This window comes from Fukomys damarensis, unplaced genomic scaffold (assembly GCF_012274545.1).
Source record: "Fukomys damarensis isolate Sample0158 unplaced genomic scaffold, DMR_v1.0_HiC HiC_scaffold_8, whole genome shotgun sequence".
Taxonomy (NCBI): domain Eukaryota; kingdom Metazoa; phylum Chordata; class Mammalia; order Rodentia; family Bathyergidae; genus Fukomys; species Fukomys damarensis.
In genome coordinates this window covers 12,586,680-12,601,125 of record NW_022900920.1, presented here as the reverse complement: position 1 = coordinate 12,601,125, position 14,446 = coordinate 12,586,680, and the positions used below count along the sequence as shown (strand labels likewise).

Here is a 14,446-nt window from a genome sequence, read left to right as displayed (position 1 = left end):
TTTTTTTTTTTTTTTTTTTTTTTTTTGGTACTGGGGATTGAACTCAGGCCCTTGCGCTTGCAAGGCAGGCCATTGAACCACTGAGCTAAATCCCTAGCCCCCGGGAAATTTTCATAATAATGGAGGGTTTGCATTTCCACCTATGAGTGCTCTCAAACTATGTTCTAGAACAGATATCATACTAAGAAGAATATAACATATGGCCCCCCTCTCCAGAGTTAGTGTCATTGATTAACTGCCAGGTGTGCTAAACTTACATCAAGCCATCATTCTTTCAGTCCTTTTACTGCCTGCTTTGCTGGTTCTTCCATAGCTTCTGTGAGTTCCTTTGGATTATTGCCAGTAACAATGAACACAGCTAACAAACAACCAAGGCTCTTATGTCCCTGGCTTGATGCAAATGTACTGTCTGTAACTCAGCTTAGTCCTCAGAATGATTCTATGAGTCTATTATTGTTCCCATTTTATAGTCAAGGACATTGAGGCTGGCAGATGTCAGCTAAATCACTCAATGTCATGACTGCATGGCTGGGCTTGGACACAGGTGAAGTAACTCTGATGCCATGCTTTGAACTACTAAGCCACGTGCCACCCTTGTACGGCATGTCTCATCTGCTGAGACTCCTGTGACCTCAGCCCAGCAAGCACCTGACAGGCTCTTGTAGGACAAATGGAACTTGGCAGCTGCCTGCCTGGCTTAGGAATCCCAGAATGTATGTGAGCCTAAAGGGTCATTTACACAATAGTCGCATATATTAGCTCAGCTCTTGCTCTGGGTTAGGCTCGGCATAAATCTAGAAGACAAAAATTAGGACAGCCCTGCTTTTATTTAGATACTCAGGGGCCAGCAGGTGGCTTCTGGCGTGGGACACTTCACCATTACTACAGTTAATTGTCTTACAATGACCTGCCAAGCATTGGTGCAAACAGGAAGCCAAAGGATGCTATTTTGGAGGGGCCAAGGAAGGACTCTGGAAGGAGTGGATCTGAAACAAGGCCTTCAGTTTGTATCTTTTAGGTAATGGGCTTAGTGTGGGAGTGGAAGAAGATGTCATACGAGCCCAGAGAAATTCAATATGCAGGTGATGAGCCCTTTGAGAGCTTTACTGTGTTAGTTAGCTTTTTAATTAATCGCTGTGACAAAATATCCAAGAAAAATAATTTAGAGGAGAAAGGTTTAATTCATGGTTTCAGTCCATGGTTGGTTGCTTCTGTTGCTTTGGGCCTGATGTAAAGCAGAAGATCTGGCAGAGGAGTGTGAAAGAGGAAAGCCACTCACCTCACAGCAGCCAGGAAGCAGAGTGGGGAAGACAGAGCTAGAGAGGAAGGGGCAGGCACAAGACATAGCCCCCTAGGACACACCTTTGTGATCTACTCCCTTCAGTGATGCTCCACCTCCTCGTCCCATCACCTCCCAGTAATGCCATCAAATGATCTCACTTAAAATTAGAACTATTATGGTCAAAACACCTCCCAAAAGCCCACCAGCGAATGACAAAGCCTTCAACACAATAAACCATTTTGGGGGACATGTTGGATCTCAACCATAACAGTCAGGGAAATTGGACCCTAAGGAATTCCCAGCAGGTGAAAATTTACTGAGAAGTAGGGGATGGGCTGGAAGGAAGGCTCAAATGGTACAGCTTCAATGGTCACCTTTTAGCAAGTGTACATTCTGTTGGCTGTGATTTAATCAGGACTGGGAAAAAATGCCTGGTAGTTTGGCCTAGAAGCACAAGTGTCAAACATATGTTTTGTGTTTCGCTTACAGGGGATTTCCTGAATGTTTCACAATGTCACCTTTGTCACTAAAACCCTTCTGTATCTTCCCCATTCTGGAATATCCTTCTCACTCTCCAAGCCAGTACAACCAAGTAGTTAGTAATTTAGAATGGGCCAGCAGAGCCCAGAGGCCAGGAAATGAGGAAGTGACCACTGGCATAGTCACTGCTTTCTGGGCCTAGACTCTCCCATGTGTAGAGTTGCAAAACTGAAGTTTGGAACACCCCACAGAGCCAGGTTCATCCATCAACAGACTCATTTTTTTTTGTTTTGTACATTGAAGCAAGATGTAACCTAGAACAATATGCAAAGACCTATAAACACAGAGGGCCAAAACACATGGTGCTGAAACATTTTAACAAGGGGTAACAGCAATTTCCATTTTGGTTTTTTAATATAATTCATCAACCCCTGAGATTTCTGAGGCCTGAGAATAACTCATGTTCTATTCCTTCTGTAAAATCTGATAGTTGGAGGCCTTCCAGGCAATGGAGCAGTGGCCTGTTCATGTAACTCAGCTACTTTAATCTTCCACCTGTCCATCAGTGCCTCTCACTGGAGGACCTTGGACAATACCCAATCCCCTATCTAGCCATTAGTTTCAGAATCCCTGGGCTGAGACTTACTTGGGAGTTGGTATTTCAAAAAGTAAATTCGTAAAGAAACAAACAAAACTCCCAAGAGGCTTCTAATGGCTAGACTGCCTGTGATCCAGCTTTGACTCTTACGTTACAGCCCTTGACAGGGATTCTGATCTGGTTGGCTTGGGATGGGCCTGGGGCATGAATAAGTTTAATGTACAAAAAGTTGTTGCTGAAAATACATCAACAAGCATGGGGTGCCTGCGATTTGCCTGGTAGACTAGCATAATATCATCCCAGGATATTGATGGCCATCTGCTTATTTCTGACTTTCAAAAAGTTCCCCCCAGCCACAGCCTCTATGTGCGGAGCCCAGACCTTGACTACTCAGAGTGCCCCACAAAAGCCCCTCCCCACTCCTGTTTTCCTGGGATCTAATTGTCATCCACCTGCCACTTTACTACCATTTGCAGTTTACCCATTCTCCCCCAGCCTCTACCGGGTCACAGAGCTCCAAACTCATGGCAAGTGGTAGAAATCAAGGAAAAGAGTTGCTTTTGGGGTTAGAGAGAGGCAGATCATTCCTGGCTTGCACTTTAATGTTGCTTGAATACATAATTATTAACCTCTGCAAAGCCTAGCTTCTTCTGCTATAAAGATGGGAATAGTAATGCCTACAAGAGTGCATGCAGTGGGAATTTAGCTCAGTGGTTCTGCCTCGCAAGTGCAAGGTCCTGAGTTTGATTCCTGGTACCAAAAAAAAAGAAAAAAGTGTATGCAAAGCCTTTACAGCTGGTACACAGCAACTGCTAACAACATTGATCAGTCACCATGTCCCACAAATGCACAAATATCTCTAATCCTCGTCCTCACATACCCAATTTCCTTGCCCTTTATCACTCCTGTGAAATAAACTTCTACCTGCCCTACTTGTCAATGGTTACCCCATCCTCCACACTAACTGCTGGACTTCTTTGTATAATCCAGTGTGTCCTTCCTCTGTTTAAAAGCATTTGTGTGGCTGTCTATTAGCCTTGAGGACATTTGAGCTGTGGACATCTATAGCTCCTCCTGCCCTCCCTAGGTGCACATGCATGCATCCACAGACAAACACAAGCTTGCATTCACACACATATGCATACACAGACACACATGTATTCCTGAACACATGTACGCACCTATAGGAACACATATATACATCCACATTTGTGCACGCACACTCTCGTTAGTCATCATGCACAGACCGGTGGGTACATACCAGGCTCTTCCTGCTCTGCTGCTGGTCAAGCTCACTTACCTTTCCCCTTTCAGGCTTCCCTTCCTGCAAGTTCTCCCTGGCCCCAGAAGAAGGGAATTGCTTTCCTTCTTTGTACCCTGAGACTGCCATTCACGGTTCCATTCATGGCATCATTCATGGCATCGAGCTGCTCTGTATAAAATGTGACCACTTCATAGGACCCTGGCTGTGAAAGGCTTGACAATGATCAAGCACCTCCTTTCACAATGTCCTTATATAGGCAGGACACACGGTATTGCTGAGAGGCTCCAGTGGCTTTAGGACAATGTTTACCAGTCACACTGCCCATTAGAGTTGCTAGGGAGCTTCTAAAATGATCGATGTCAAACCTATATCCTGCCCCATACCCCATAGACAAGCAGCAAGGCCTCTGCAAGCTTTTCAGGCAACACCAGTATTCAGGTCAGCGTCAAAAGCCCTGCTTTAGGCAGGGAGCATCAGCCCCAAATAGCCCTGGTTCTGCCCCACAGGATGTATTGATAGAGGATAGGTGCTATAGACAGAAGTATCACCATTTCCTTGTAATCAAGTGGTGGAAGGAGCAGTTCATGAGTAAATATTCTCCGGATGGACTAGATTTCTAGAGGCTCTTCCAGCTGGGAAATCATCTCTGTGAAAAGTAGAGTTCCAACCTACTTGTTCTCAGTGAGGGATTTTTCCAATAGCTCACTGAGCTGCATCCCAGGAGACTGGAGCCTGTACCTTCCTTAGGCATCAGAGCCTGACCCTAGGACCACACCCATAGAGGGATCTGCCTGGAAAACCAGAGAAGAGGCCCAGCTCAGGAGTTCTCAGTGGGTGCAATTCACCGTGTAGAGGTTCTGGATCTAACTGAGGAGTCCAAGATCTCCACAGACTGGAACTCAGCCTGACTGAAGCAAGCCTGTAGAAGTTGTGCCCTCAAGGCCACCCCAGTACAGGCTGCCATGGCTGGCATCTCCCAAACCTGCCCAGGATCTGGGATACTCAGAAGACAAGATATTCCAGCTTCCAGCCCAGGACCCAGAAGCAGAACTTGGTCTCTCTGCTAAGTCAGATGAGGTGCACTTAATCCTCTCAACCTCACTTCCAAACATTTACATGATTTGAGTGATTTAATTACTCAGAAAAGAACTTACCTTGTCAACGTGATTAGCGATCTCTATTAATCGCTGCTTAACTTTTTCCAGATCTTTTCCTTGCCTCTGAAACTTAATAATTTTAAATGTCAGCATTAATAACATCAAGAATATCAATCAAATCTCATCCTCCCAGCTCCTGGAAATGTGAAGCCTTGGGCTTTTATAAAACACCCAGGGCCCTCTGTCTTTTACGGTGAAACAAACTCACATCCAGAGTCATTTCCCCAGTTGGGGACTCCCTGAACTCCCTGAAATTCACCGAAGCCAAGTGCTTGCAAGACAATAACTTCTGCAATCTTTCCAGCCTCATAAATAATAGAACCAGTGACACATCTTGGCAAAGAGAAAACAGACAATGAAAAGGCAATCCAAAGCCATTTTTCATATCATCAACTTGATTTTAACTTCCCGAGAAACTTTCTTTGTGTTTGTTTTAAAAAATTGAATAGTAAAAGCAATAGAAGCTCTTGGCAATGTGTCAAACAATACTTAGGAGGATTGATAAAAAGTTAATAAATTCCCCATTCTTCTCTCTAATCTGACCTTCCAGAATGGGAACATTTTCTGAGAAATTGTCAAGCTTTTTCCATTCATTTGTGTTGAATGAGTCTATGAGAGCCTCACCTGAGTCATACTGTGTCAAGAAACAATATATAAATACAGAGAAGATCATTAAAAAAACTAATTAAAATTAATTAAAAGAAAGAAAACCAACATAGTACTATATCAGACCTCAAAATGGTAGGATTTTTATGTCTTCATTTATTTATTCATTCTGGTTTAGGACCTATTAGACACTTAAAAAACTTAACTTACAGGGCCTAGGATTTAGCTCAGTGGTTCTGCCTCCTGCCTTGCAAGCAAAAGGTCCCAAGTTCAAACCCCGGTAACAAACAAACAAACAAAAAACAAAGCAATAGCAACAACAACAAAAAGCTTAATTTCCAAAAAATGTTTTAGAATACAACCTAAAGCCATCCATTTTTTTCCCCTCAAATGATTCTCCTTGTTTGGAGAGCTTAATGAGAGAGAAATTCTGTTCTTTTTCTGCAGGTGTTGCTGCTATTTTATAATATCAGATATATTTTTAATAGTCTATGCTTTATAAAAGTAGAAAACCACTTTTTCAATACTTTGAAGAATGTATAGAGAATAAAGTTAAAGAAAGTACTAATTTACTAAACATTTCCTTTTTTCTTGGCAAACTGTACTGAGAGATTTCTAAAAGTTCTTACCTCTCTGTTGTCTGCTACAATAACCAGCTCTACATACTTGGTCATCGGGAGGGTCTCTCTTTTATGCTGCCAAAAGTAAATGTAAATTTAATTTTCCTTAATACCAAACTGGGGCTTCCAGAACACTGCCAATATCTCAACCCAACCCCTGGAACTCTATCCCCACCTGGCTTGATATACTCCATTTACTCCACCTAGAAGTGGACCCCCAACCCCTACTACCTTCTTGCAAAAATATTTTCAACATGAGTGATTAGTTTCTACTTCCACTAGAGAAATCACAAAAAGGAGTTTAACCTTCCTGCTGAATCACTGATTGTAGGATTAGAAAAGGTCAAGATCATTACTGAATAAAATGAGCCACATTAACAAAAGCCAGGCTTTCTTCAGAAGGGGAACCAGTCAAAGGCCACTCCCTTCAGACCACATGTGGCACATGCGATAACCATTAAAGATGGGGGAATTTAGTGTCCCAGGTGTTCTCATCACCTCTATGGTCCAAATGTACCTGCTTAGCAATTTGAGAAAAGTGGAGGAAACTATACTTTGGACAGAAATTGCATAATCCTGAGGAAACACTGAGAAGTCCATTCCAGGGAGCCTATGCTTGTGGATGATCATCTAAAAATCTGGTTAGAAGCAACAGAAGACTGGGGTGGTCTGGACTAAAGGGAGCAGCCAGGTTGATGCACAGAAAGGCGAGAAGGAAGGACTAAGAGAAAAATGTGAAGGAGTTGAGAGAGAGAGAGAGACCAGAAAGAAACAATAAAAATAAGACAGAAATATGCTACTGGAGATTAGGGACTTGTTAAGAGTAGAGCAGTCAAGAAGAGTATGGAAACTATAGATCAAGGTTTAGGAGTGGGGTGGTTCCAACAGCCGAAATATGGATCCCAAATAAGGAGGCCAAAGAAGTGTGCTCATTTTAATCAAGCTTCCTCTAAAACCATTCACACACTTCCATGAATTACTGGGAGAATCCCAAAGGCATTTTTAGGAGAAATGAAGCAATTCATAGAGGGTGGTCTCAAAAAGCAAACATTAAAAACAATAACCAAGGCCTTCTGGCTCTGCAATAACACGCAGTTGGAGGAAGCGGGGGTCGGGCTGGTCTCTGGTCCCCCCGACTGAGATTGCTGGTTTATGAGTTAAGTACATACCGTGCTCAAGTCGAACACTTGCATGTCTTAACCACTCTTCAGACAAAAGCAAAAAGGAGTGAAGCATGCTTTGAATCAGACTTCCAGTCACATAATCCTGAGGGAAACATCCTTTATAAAACAAATCCCCATCAGTCCAGGATCTTCCAAACAGATTTTTACAAGAAAAATGTTTGTATTATAGCGGTGTTCCTGCTTGCCGCCCAGCTGTGCTGATTCATGAATTTAGCGTCCCTAAAGAAATCTGGAAACCTCATGGAGGAAGGGAAAATAAAGCATCATGAAAGGTATAATTTCTCATACTTTTACAGCATTGCAAGAAAAAAAAATGTCAAGCTTTGTAGCTGTATGAATAGGCAGGTTTTATGGTGATAACTATGCATGTATAAAGGGAAAAAAAATAAGCCCCTGTAGTGCTCAAGTGTGCAAACAAAATGAGACACTTTCTGGAAGTGTGAGGGTCTCACCCCTTTTCCTTACTGAAGGGTCAAAGAAACAGACATCTCTCTTACCCACAGTTCCCTGATTAAACACAAACACATTCAGCAAATTAGGCAGAAGACAGTATAGCTCAGGAAATGAAAGAAGAAATTAATCTCTCATCAGAAAACCTATTGAAAGGACTTCAGTTGTTTAGACATTTATGCTTTTCAGACAGCAGAGAGTGAAATCAACGACCAGAGGATATTTCCAACTGGCCTCAGATCATCATCTAGAAAATACAGAATTCCAGATAATGAAAACAAACACATGAACACAATTTTCCTGTCTCTGCACTTTTCAGAGAAGTCCACATTTTCTCATGAATTCAGAGAATTGCAAGCTCAGAGAGAAGCTTAACCACATCATAATAAAAAGCCACGGGGGAGTGGCCGGCTCTGTGCCACAAAGGTTTGCTCTCACTTATAGAGGCTTAAATTACCTCCACATGATTTTCACCTATCTAGGCAATCCAGTTTAAAACGCAAAAAGGAATCAGACTTGAAATTTGTGATATGGAGAACAGTGCTTGAAGTCAGTCGCTTGAGTGAATTTTCATTTTGGGAATTATGAACAAAAGCCTGTCCCCAAACAGGAACCTGGGTTCTGGGAAAGCCCCAACAATCCCCACTCCAAGGTGAGGACAGAGGCATTCCAGAGACTTGCTTAAGAGAGAAGCAGTTCTTGGGCTTCTCAAAGTCACGGCAGCCAAGTTCCCAGAGACAGACCATCCCCCAAACATCCTGCAGTGAGCTCTGGCCCTGAGAACTTCACACACTTCCCGTTAGAAAAGCAAGCCTGGGTGAGGGCTACAGCGAGTTCCTACAGCAACCCCTTCTTCGTGTTTTCCGACTGTTTGCACAGCATTCCTTCATCTCCCAGTGGCTACTGGAAGCTGGCTCTGCACCAGCTGCCGTGTTGCATGCTGGGGGCATGGGGACGCCCAAGACCAAGGTTCCTGCCCACACGAAGGTCACATTTTAGTGTGGGTTTGGGAGAAGGATTCAAAAAGATACAACATAGTCTGGGCAACAAAGAGTCTAGACAGGGTTTTGCAGTAAGGATAAAGATGGGGTGGGGCAGGTGCTAAGCTAGCTGAGACCTAGAGGGTGGGAGGCAGGATGTGTGGAAGGGTGCTGGGAGCAGTGCTTCAGGTGAGTGAAACAGCATAGAGAGAAGTCCTGAGGTGGAGGACAAGAGAGCTGGCAGTGCTGTCACCACACGCAGGGTGGCTAGAGTCTTGAGAGTGAGTGGAGTAGGGACAGAGGCCGAATGGTAGTCTAATAATCAAAGAACAGTGACAGCCCCAGAATGGGAGATTTAAAAAACATCACTCTGGTGGCTATGAGGAGCACATGAGGGCAGTGAGGAAGTTAGGCAGTGGCATGGGGCGGGGGACGGGGGGAGAAGCTGATGCGGGTTTTGTAGCATCAGCTATGGTCTCTAGATTGGGGAGATGGACAAATACATTCCCGTTGGGTGTGATACAAATAAACAACAACAAAATAGGCATAATGATGACCTGGGCCAATATTTCTATTGCTGGTAAGGTCGGCAAATGAGATGAATCAAAAGTCTGGTTTATCTTCCTGAACAAGGAGAAATCTGTCAACATATCTCCGTGCCCCCTGCAAGGTCACTTTAGCACACAGACAAGTGGATCCCTGAACTCTTGCGTCAGAGGCCATCGCCACCACTTGACAATGACTTGCCTGGAGAGAATTCACACTGACCGAATCCACATGGGACACGGCCTCTGAGGCCTGGCTCATGTGTGGGCCGGCAGCACCGGCCATGGAACACTACAACACACCAGGAGAGTGCGCTCACTCTTACAGGCAAAGGTCAATCAGGACGAATGGGGAGCAGTGAAATTGGGTCCGAAAGAGCAGCGGAGCAAGTGAGATCTATTATTTATTTGTCCACAGTTTCAGTGAACTTGAGACTCAGTAGGCACCCTAGGAGTGTGGAGCCACAGCTCATATGGACAGATATTCAGAGCCCAGGAAGTGGTGATGCCTCCCAATCTCCCATCCTAGAACTTAAGTATAACCAAGGCAGAAAGAGAGCTTGGTACAGTCGTAGGGGAAGTATGGAGGTGGGGATGGCTATGTTAGAGAGGAATTAAACATTCCTGATATAACTAATGAACTTTCCAACGAGTCTAGTAAGTTCCTGAGACTCAGTTACTTACTGTGCAATGCTACATGTGCAAGATATTACCATTACGGTTAATGACGCTACCATACTGTGGCTCCTACTACCCAGATTTAATGGGCTGCCTGGGGCACTGAAGCAGTGGCACCAGTAATCTCAGCACAGCTGCATCTGAGGACACACAGCAGCATCTCCCTGCCTCACTGTTCTGAATGTACCCAGTGGCCCAAGCAAACATCCTTTCCCAGAGCAGGCAGCAATTTTTGTATTTGACTCATAATTATCCATACTAATGGAGGGGAACAATGGTAGAGATAATCCCTAAAGAAAGGATAATTTAGCAGTAATTTCCATTTGCCTTTGGGATGTATTATGTGATTTTTCTCCAGTAGTGGATTTAGCCTCTGCCTCTCTTGTAGTTTGCCAAAGTAGATGTTGAAATTAGTTTCCATTCTTGAATGCAAAGCCAATGGAGAGGGAAGGAGTCCATGCAGGTGAGCTGAATGGTAAGGGCACTTCAGGTTGGACTTAAAAACCTGCAGAGGGAAGAGGAGGCTATGATGCCCTGGTCTCTCTGTACCCTTCTGGAAGCAACTTGGGTGCTCACTAATATTTAATGTAGAACCTTGTAAAAATGACAAACAGCCCAGGATTACATTATAGCCAGTGTAGCCTCTGAGTGCTGATTGATTCCTGATGCTCTGTGAAGAAAAGCACAAACTTCTGCAGAAAAATTGGAGTGTACAAACCAATCTTTTGCAATAGTTAACATTTAGCGGGGGCAGGGAAATGCTGGGAAAAGGCGAATATGGTTGCTGTGCTGCATAAACAAGATTAATTAGCCGCAATTATATTGATTTTTTTTAGCATAAAATAAAAGCAGCATAAACAAGACAGGCAAATGGCATGTAACTTGAACATGTGCCTTTCATATTTATCATAGGTGTTATCTGAAACAATCTAAGTAATTTCCATTCCCAGATATTCCACTCATTTGAAAATTATTTTTGTACAATTTTCATTATATACAAAGAGTGTAGGTCAAGGACATTTTCTCTTGCATGAAAACAATCACAACTATTTCTAGAGCAATAGAACCAAGGTGAACAGCATGGATGCCTTCGTTTCCTTTTCAATTTAAAGGTTCATTTACACTTCAGTATGCATTATTAACAAAACAGCATCATTATTCAGGTTCTCTCCATCTCTCTACAAGTCAAAATGACTGTGCCAATTGTAGTCCCAGAGAGCTGTATGCTTAAAGAATTAAAATACGGTTGGCAAATCCAGATCAAGTTTGTGCTTCTAAATGAAATGGCAAACATTTTTGAGTGTCATTTAAGCTGTCAAGTTTATAAATCACATAACGTCAATAACAGGCTTTCAATAAGCTACTCAAAGCAAAGGGCCTGCAAAACAAAGTGCAAATGTTCGACTTGTTCATGACTGGTAAAGCTACAGCTTAATCACATCTTGTCCAAGCTCTGGAATCAAAGGCAAATGTGTTTGAAGAGTACAGAAAGCACGCTTGGAAACTCAGAGGTGATTCCAACTCTTAAATCTGTCACTCAAGTGGGGAGCGGGGAGACAGGCACAAGGGAACAGCTTGGCAGCTGCTGCCGCTGCTGAACTTGACTGCTGCTATTTTCAAATTCTGGTCTCTGGGATTCAGATTACCCCCCGCCTCCACCCCTGTCACATCAGTGTTGAGGTAAGGCACAGTGGCAGATAGGAGAGCTCTTCTGTCCTGCAATGGGGCAGGGGAAAAAACAAAAAGAAATTAAAAAGAAAATGAGGTTTCGGGTACCTGCCATGGAAAGCCTTGGGAAGCCAGTAACAGAGGTTAGAACCACAAAGGCTGAAACCTGTTCTGAAAGAATGAATGTAAAATTAAAGTCAAGTTCCCTGAACTTTTTCAGTTGAGAGCAGTTCAGAGGAATAGTCGCTTCTCCATAGGTATGAAGAGAATTTTAGGAATCAGAAAGAATCATGTAGGATAAGACTTACTAGTTGAATTTATGAGAAGGATTTAGAATGAACCGGGAATAATATTCATGAAATGTTGAATGTCAAGTAGTAGTCTGTCTACTCAAACCGTTAGGAGAGACAGAAGTAAGCAGAAACATGAAGATCCTGTCCCCTGATGGTCAAATGTTAGCATGAGTGACATCTGCTCTTCAATTTTTAAAAAATTTCTTGTCAATTGAAGAACAGGAAATCCATATATAAAAATATCAGGCAATTGGTGATAATCTTGTTGCGCTCATTTAAATTCATGGCCTCCAATCTAATGGTGGTGGGGGGAGGATACTTTTACTCTGTGCTCCTGGAGCTCCACTGTGGCCTGTGAGCCCAGGTTATGCAGATGTCAAGAGACAGGCAGCCATTGAGGCAGAGGATTCATGCAGGCCCATGGAAAGGAAAGCGTCAGGGAGAGGGAGTCTGTCTGCCGAGAGGATCGCATTGATAATCACTCTTTCCAGCGCTGTGGCAGAAGGAGACCTTCTGTTAGCAGAACCAGGGTGGGTGGCCAGAAAGTACATACAACTGCAGTCCCAGGAGGAGCAAGGACAGGCACTTCAGTGTGGCCTGCAGTAAGCAACCCTCCTTAGCAAAACCACAGAGAGAAGGACTCGGTGCATCTATGCATAGACAGGTGGGCAAAGATGGAGCCTTTTCTGTAACCTATTATGAGAACCTAACTGTAAGGCAAATGAAGAAACCTCCATCTGACCTCTCTCTCTTCCACTAGGAGAGCAGCCAGGGAGTGGGCCATGGCCCATGTTTGTTGTTTGCCATGGTGAAGCTCGACTCTGGGTCTAGGCCCATCATACACATCCTCAGAAGATGTGATGAATGCTGACTTTTGTCGTCTCCTGGCCCTGATGATGATGATGATGATGACTTTACAGGAATATCTGAGTGAATCTGAGACTGGCATTTGCAATAGTGATGTAGATTTCAGTCTATGATTATGGTCTGCTCCGTGATGCCCAGCACCTTCTCCTAGCATCAGTGCCCCTAGCTTAAGCCCCCAACTCCCCAGAAATATGAATTTGGGCTCCCCTCTTACCCTTCTTGCCCTCATCTGAGAGAAGGCTGGGAATGAGCCATCTGTGGCTAGGCCCGATGTGTTATGATGAGACCCACACGACCCCCAGATTCTTGTCAGGTTCTTTGCTGGGAAGAGTTTGTATCTATCAGTGTCCGTCTTCATTGGTTCTAAGATATAGATTTCATCTTCAAACATAATAAGTCCCCTGTTGGAGAAGAAATTAAGAAAAACATTAATTTTTAAGAACTAATCTTTATGGCTAAGACACCATTCTTAATGAAGTAGAGGAAAAAAAAAGGAAAAATAACAACTTATTTATATTCTCAGGCTTTAATCAGAAAGGACATTTCTGTGCCAGGTGTCTATAGCAACTTCATTTTGCAAATGTTTTAAAAAGCGAGCCTGAAGAAGTTTTTGTTTGAAATGCTTTATGGTAAAGAGTAGATTACATTTTGCCTTTATGTGCTTTTTTTTAGTGTCCCAAAGATATATTGCCAGAACAAAGAGTCCGGAAAAAAGATGTTTTATCTGCCAACAACTCTATTTGAATTACAGACATGATTTAGATATCTTTATTTTTTTCTTTCTTAAGGACAATTCCACATCTAAATCATTTGTCTTGATCAGATATATTTCTTGAATATTTGAAGGGACTCAGATATAAGAATGAATGCAAATATATATATACATATATATATATGTGTGTGTGTGTGTGTGTGTGTATACATAATTTCTATTTTATTTAATTTGTAAGAAGTAAGCAAATAAAGGAACCAGTGTAAGTACCCAAAGCATTCAAATTATTCACTGGAGGTTAAGGTCAGGCCTCTGGACTCAGTGGATGCTCTTTATAGAATGAAGGAACACCACAAGGAGATACCCCAGCCCATGGCTGAGAAGGCAGCAGCTTGGGCCTACAAGCTCTGAGTCTGAGTTCCAGCTCTGCCGCTTATCTGTGTGTCCTTGAGCAGCATGTTAACCTCACCCAACCCTGCTACCTCTACCTGTAACATGGAGTTAATAGGGGCTACTTCTCAGGGGTGCTATGCCACCTGCTAAGAACTTTTAGACAGCAGAGGGTCCAGTTAGTGCTTGCATGGTGGCAGTTCTTATGATTGATAAGAGTGGATCCATGGCTTAGGCTGCAGACCATGGGTTATTATTCTAAAGGCTAATGATCTTAGGGAAGTTCTATACTAAGATAAATATACTTCTTTCTGGGAGTGACAACAGCTAAGAAAGAATACTTTGTACCAACATTTAGACACAAAATTATAGAGTCTTTAAAAAAATGTACAAACATACTGCAGATTTGGCTCAGTGAGTCCACCACCTACCTCAAAAGTGCAAGGACTCGAGATCCATCTCCCATACCCGCCCCAAAATATACAAACTAACTAAACGTTTTAAGCGGCAGAGACGAGGCAGCACTTAGCCATGGACCGTGGCATTGGTCTGAACTTCTGGAGCTCCACCCTGAGGATATGTTCTTAGATATTTGCCTAAGGGTACCAGCATCTTTCAAATGATAGGGAACTTTGGCTGGAATTTAGTTTTTTTTTTTTTGTTTTTTTTTTT

The 14,446-nt window shown here is 43.1% G+C and overlaps 1 protein-coding gene across 4 annotated transcripts in view; it reads right to left on the bottom strand.

Moving 5' to 3' along the window:
• The window catches only part of Adam12 (ADAM metallopeptidase domain 12), a 405,947-nt gene that overhangs the window by 81,205 nt on the left and 310,296 nt on the right, over positions 1 to 14,446 (bottom strand). For all 4 annotated transcript variants that reach the window (XM_033761360.1, XM_010620988.2, XM_010620978.2 and 1 more), the window contains 3 exons: positions 12,887 to 13,073; positions 6,017 to 6,082; positions 4,779 to 4,850 (listed from right to left, as the gene is read on the bottom strand). In XM_033761360.1, the coding sequence (XP_033617251.1) occupies positions 4,779 to 4,850; positions 6,017 to 6,082; positions 12,887 to 13,073 (325 nt within the window). The remainder of the gene's footprint in view (positions 1 to 4,778; positions 4,851 to 6,016; positions 6,083 to 12,886; positions 13,074 to 14,446) is intronic.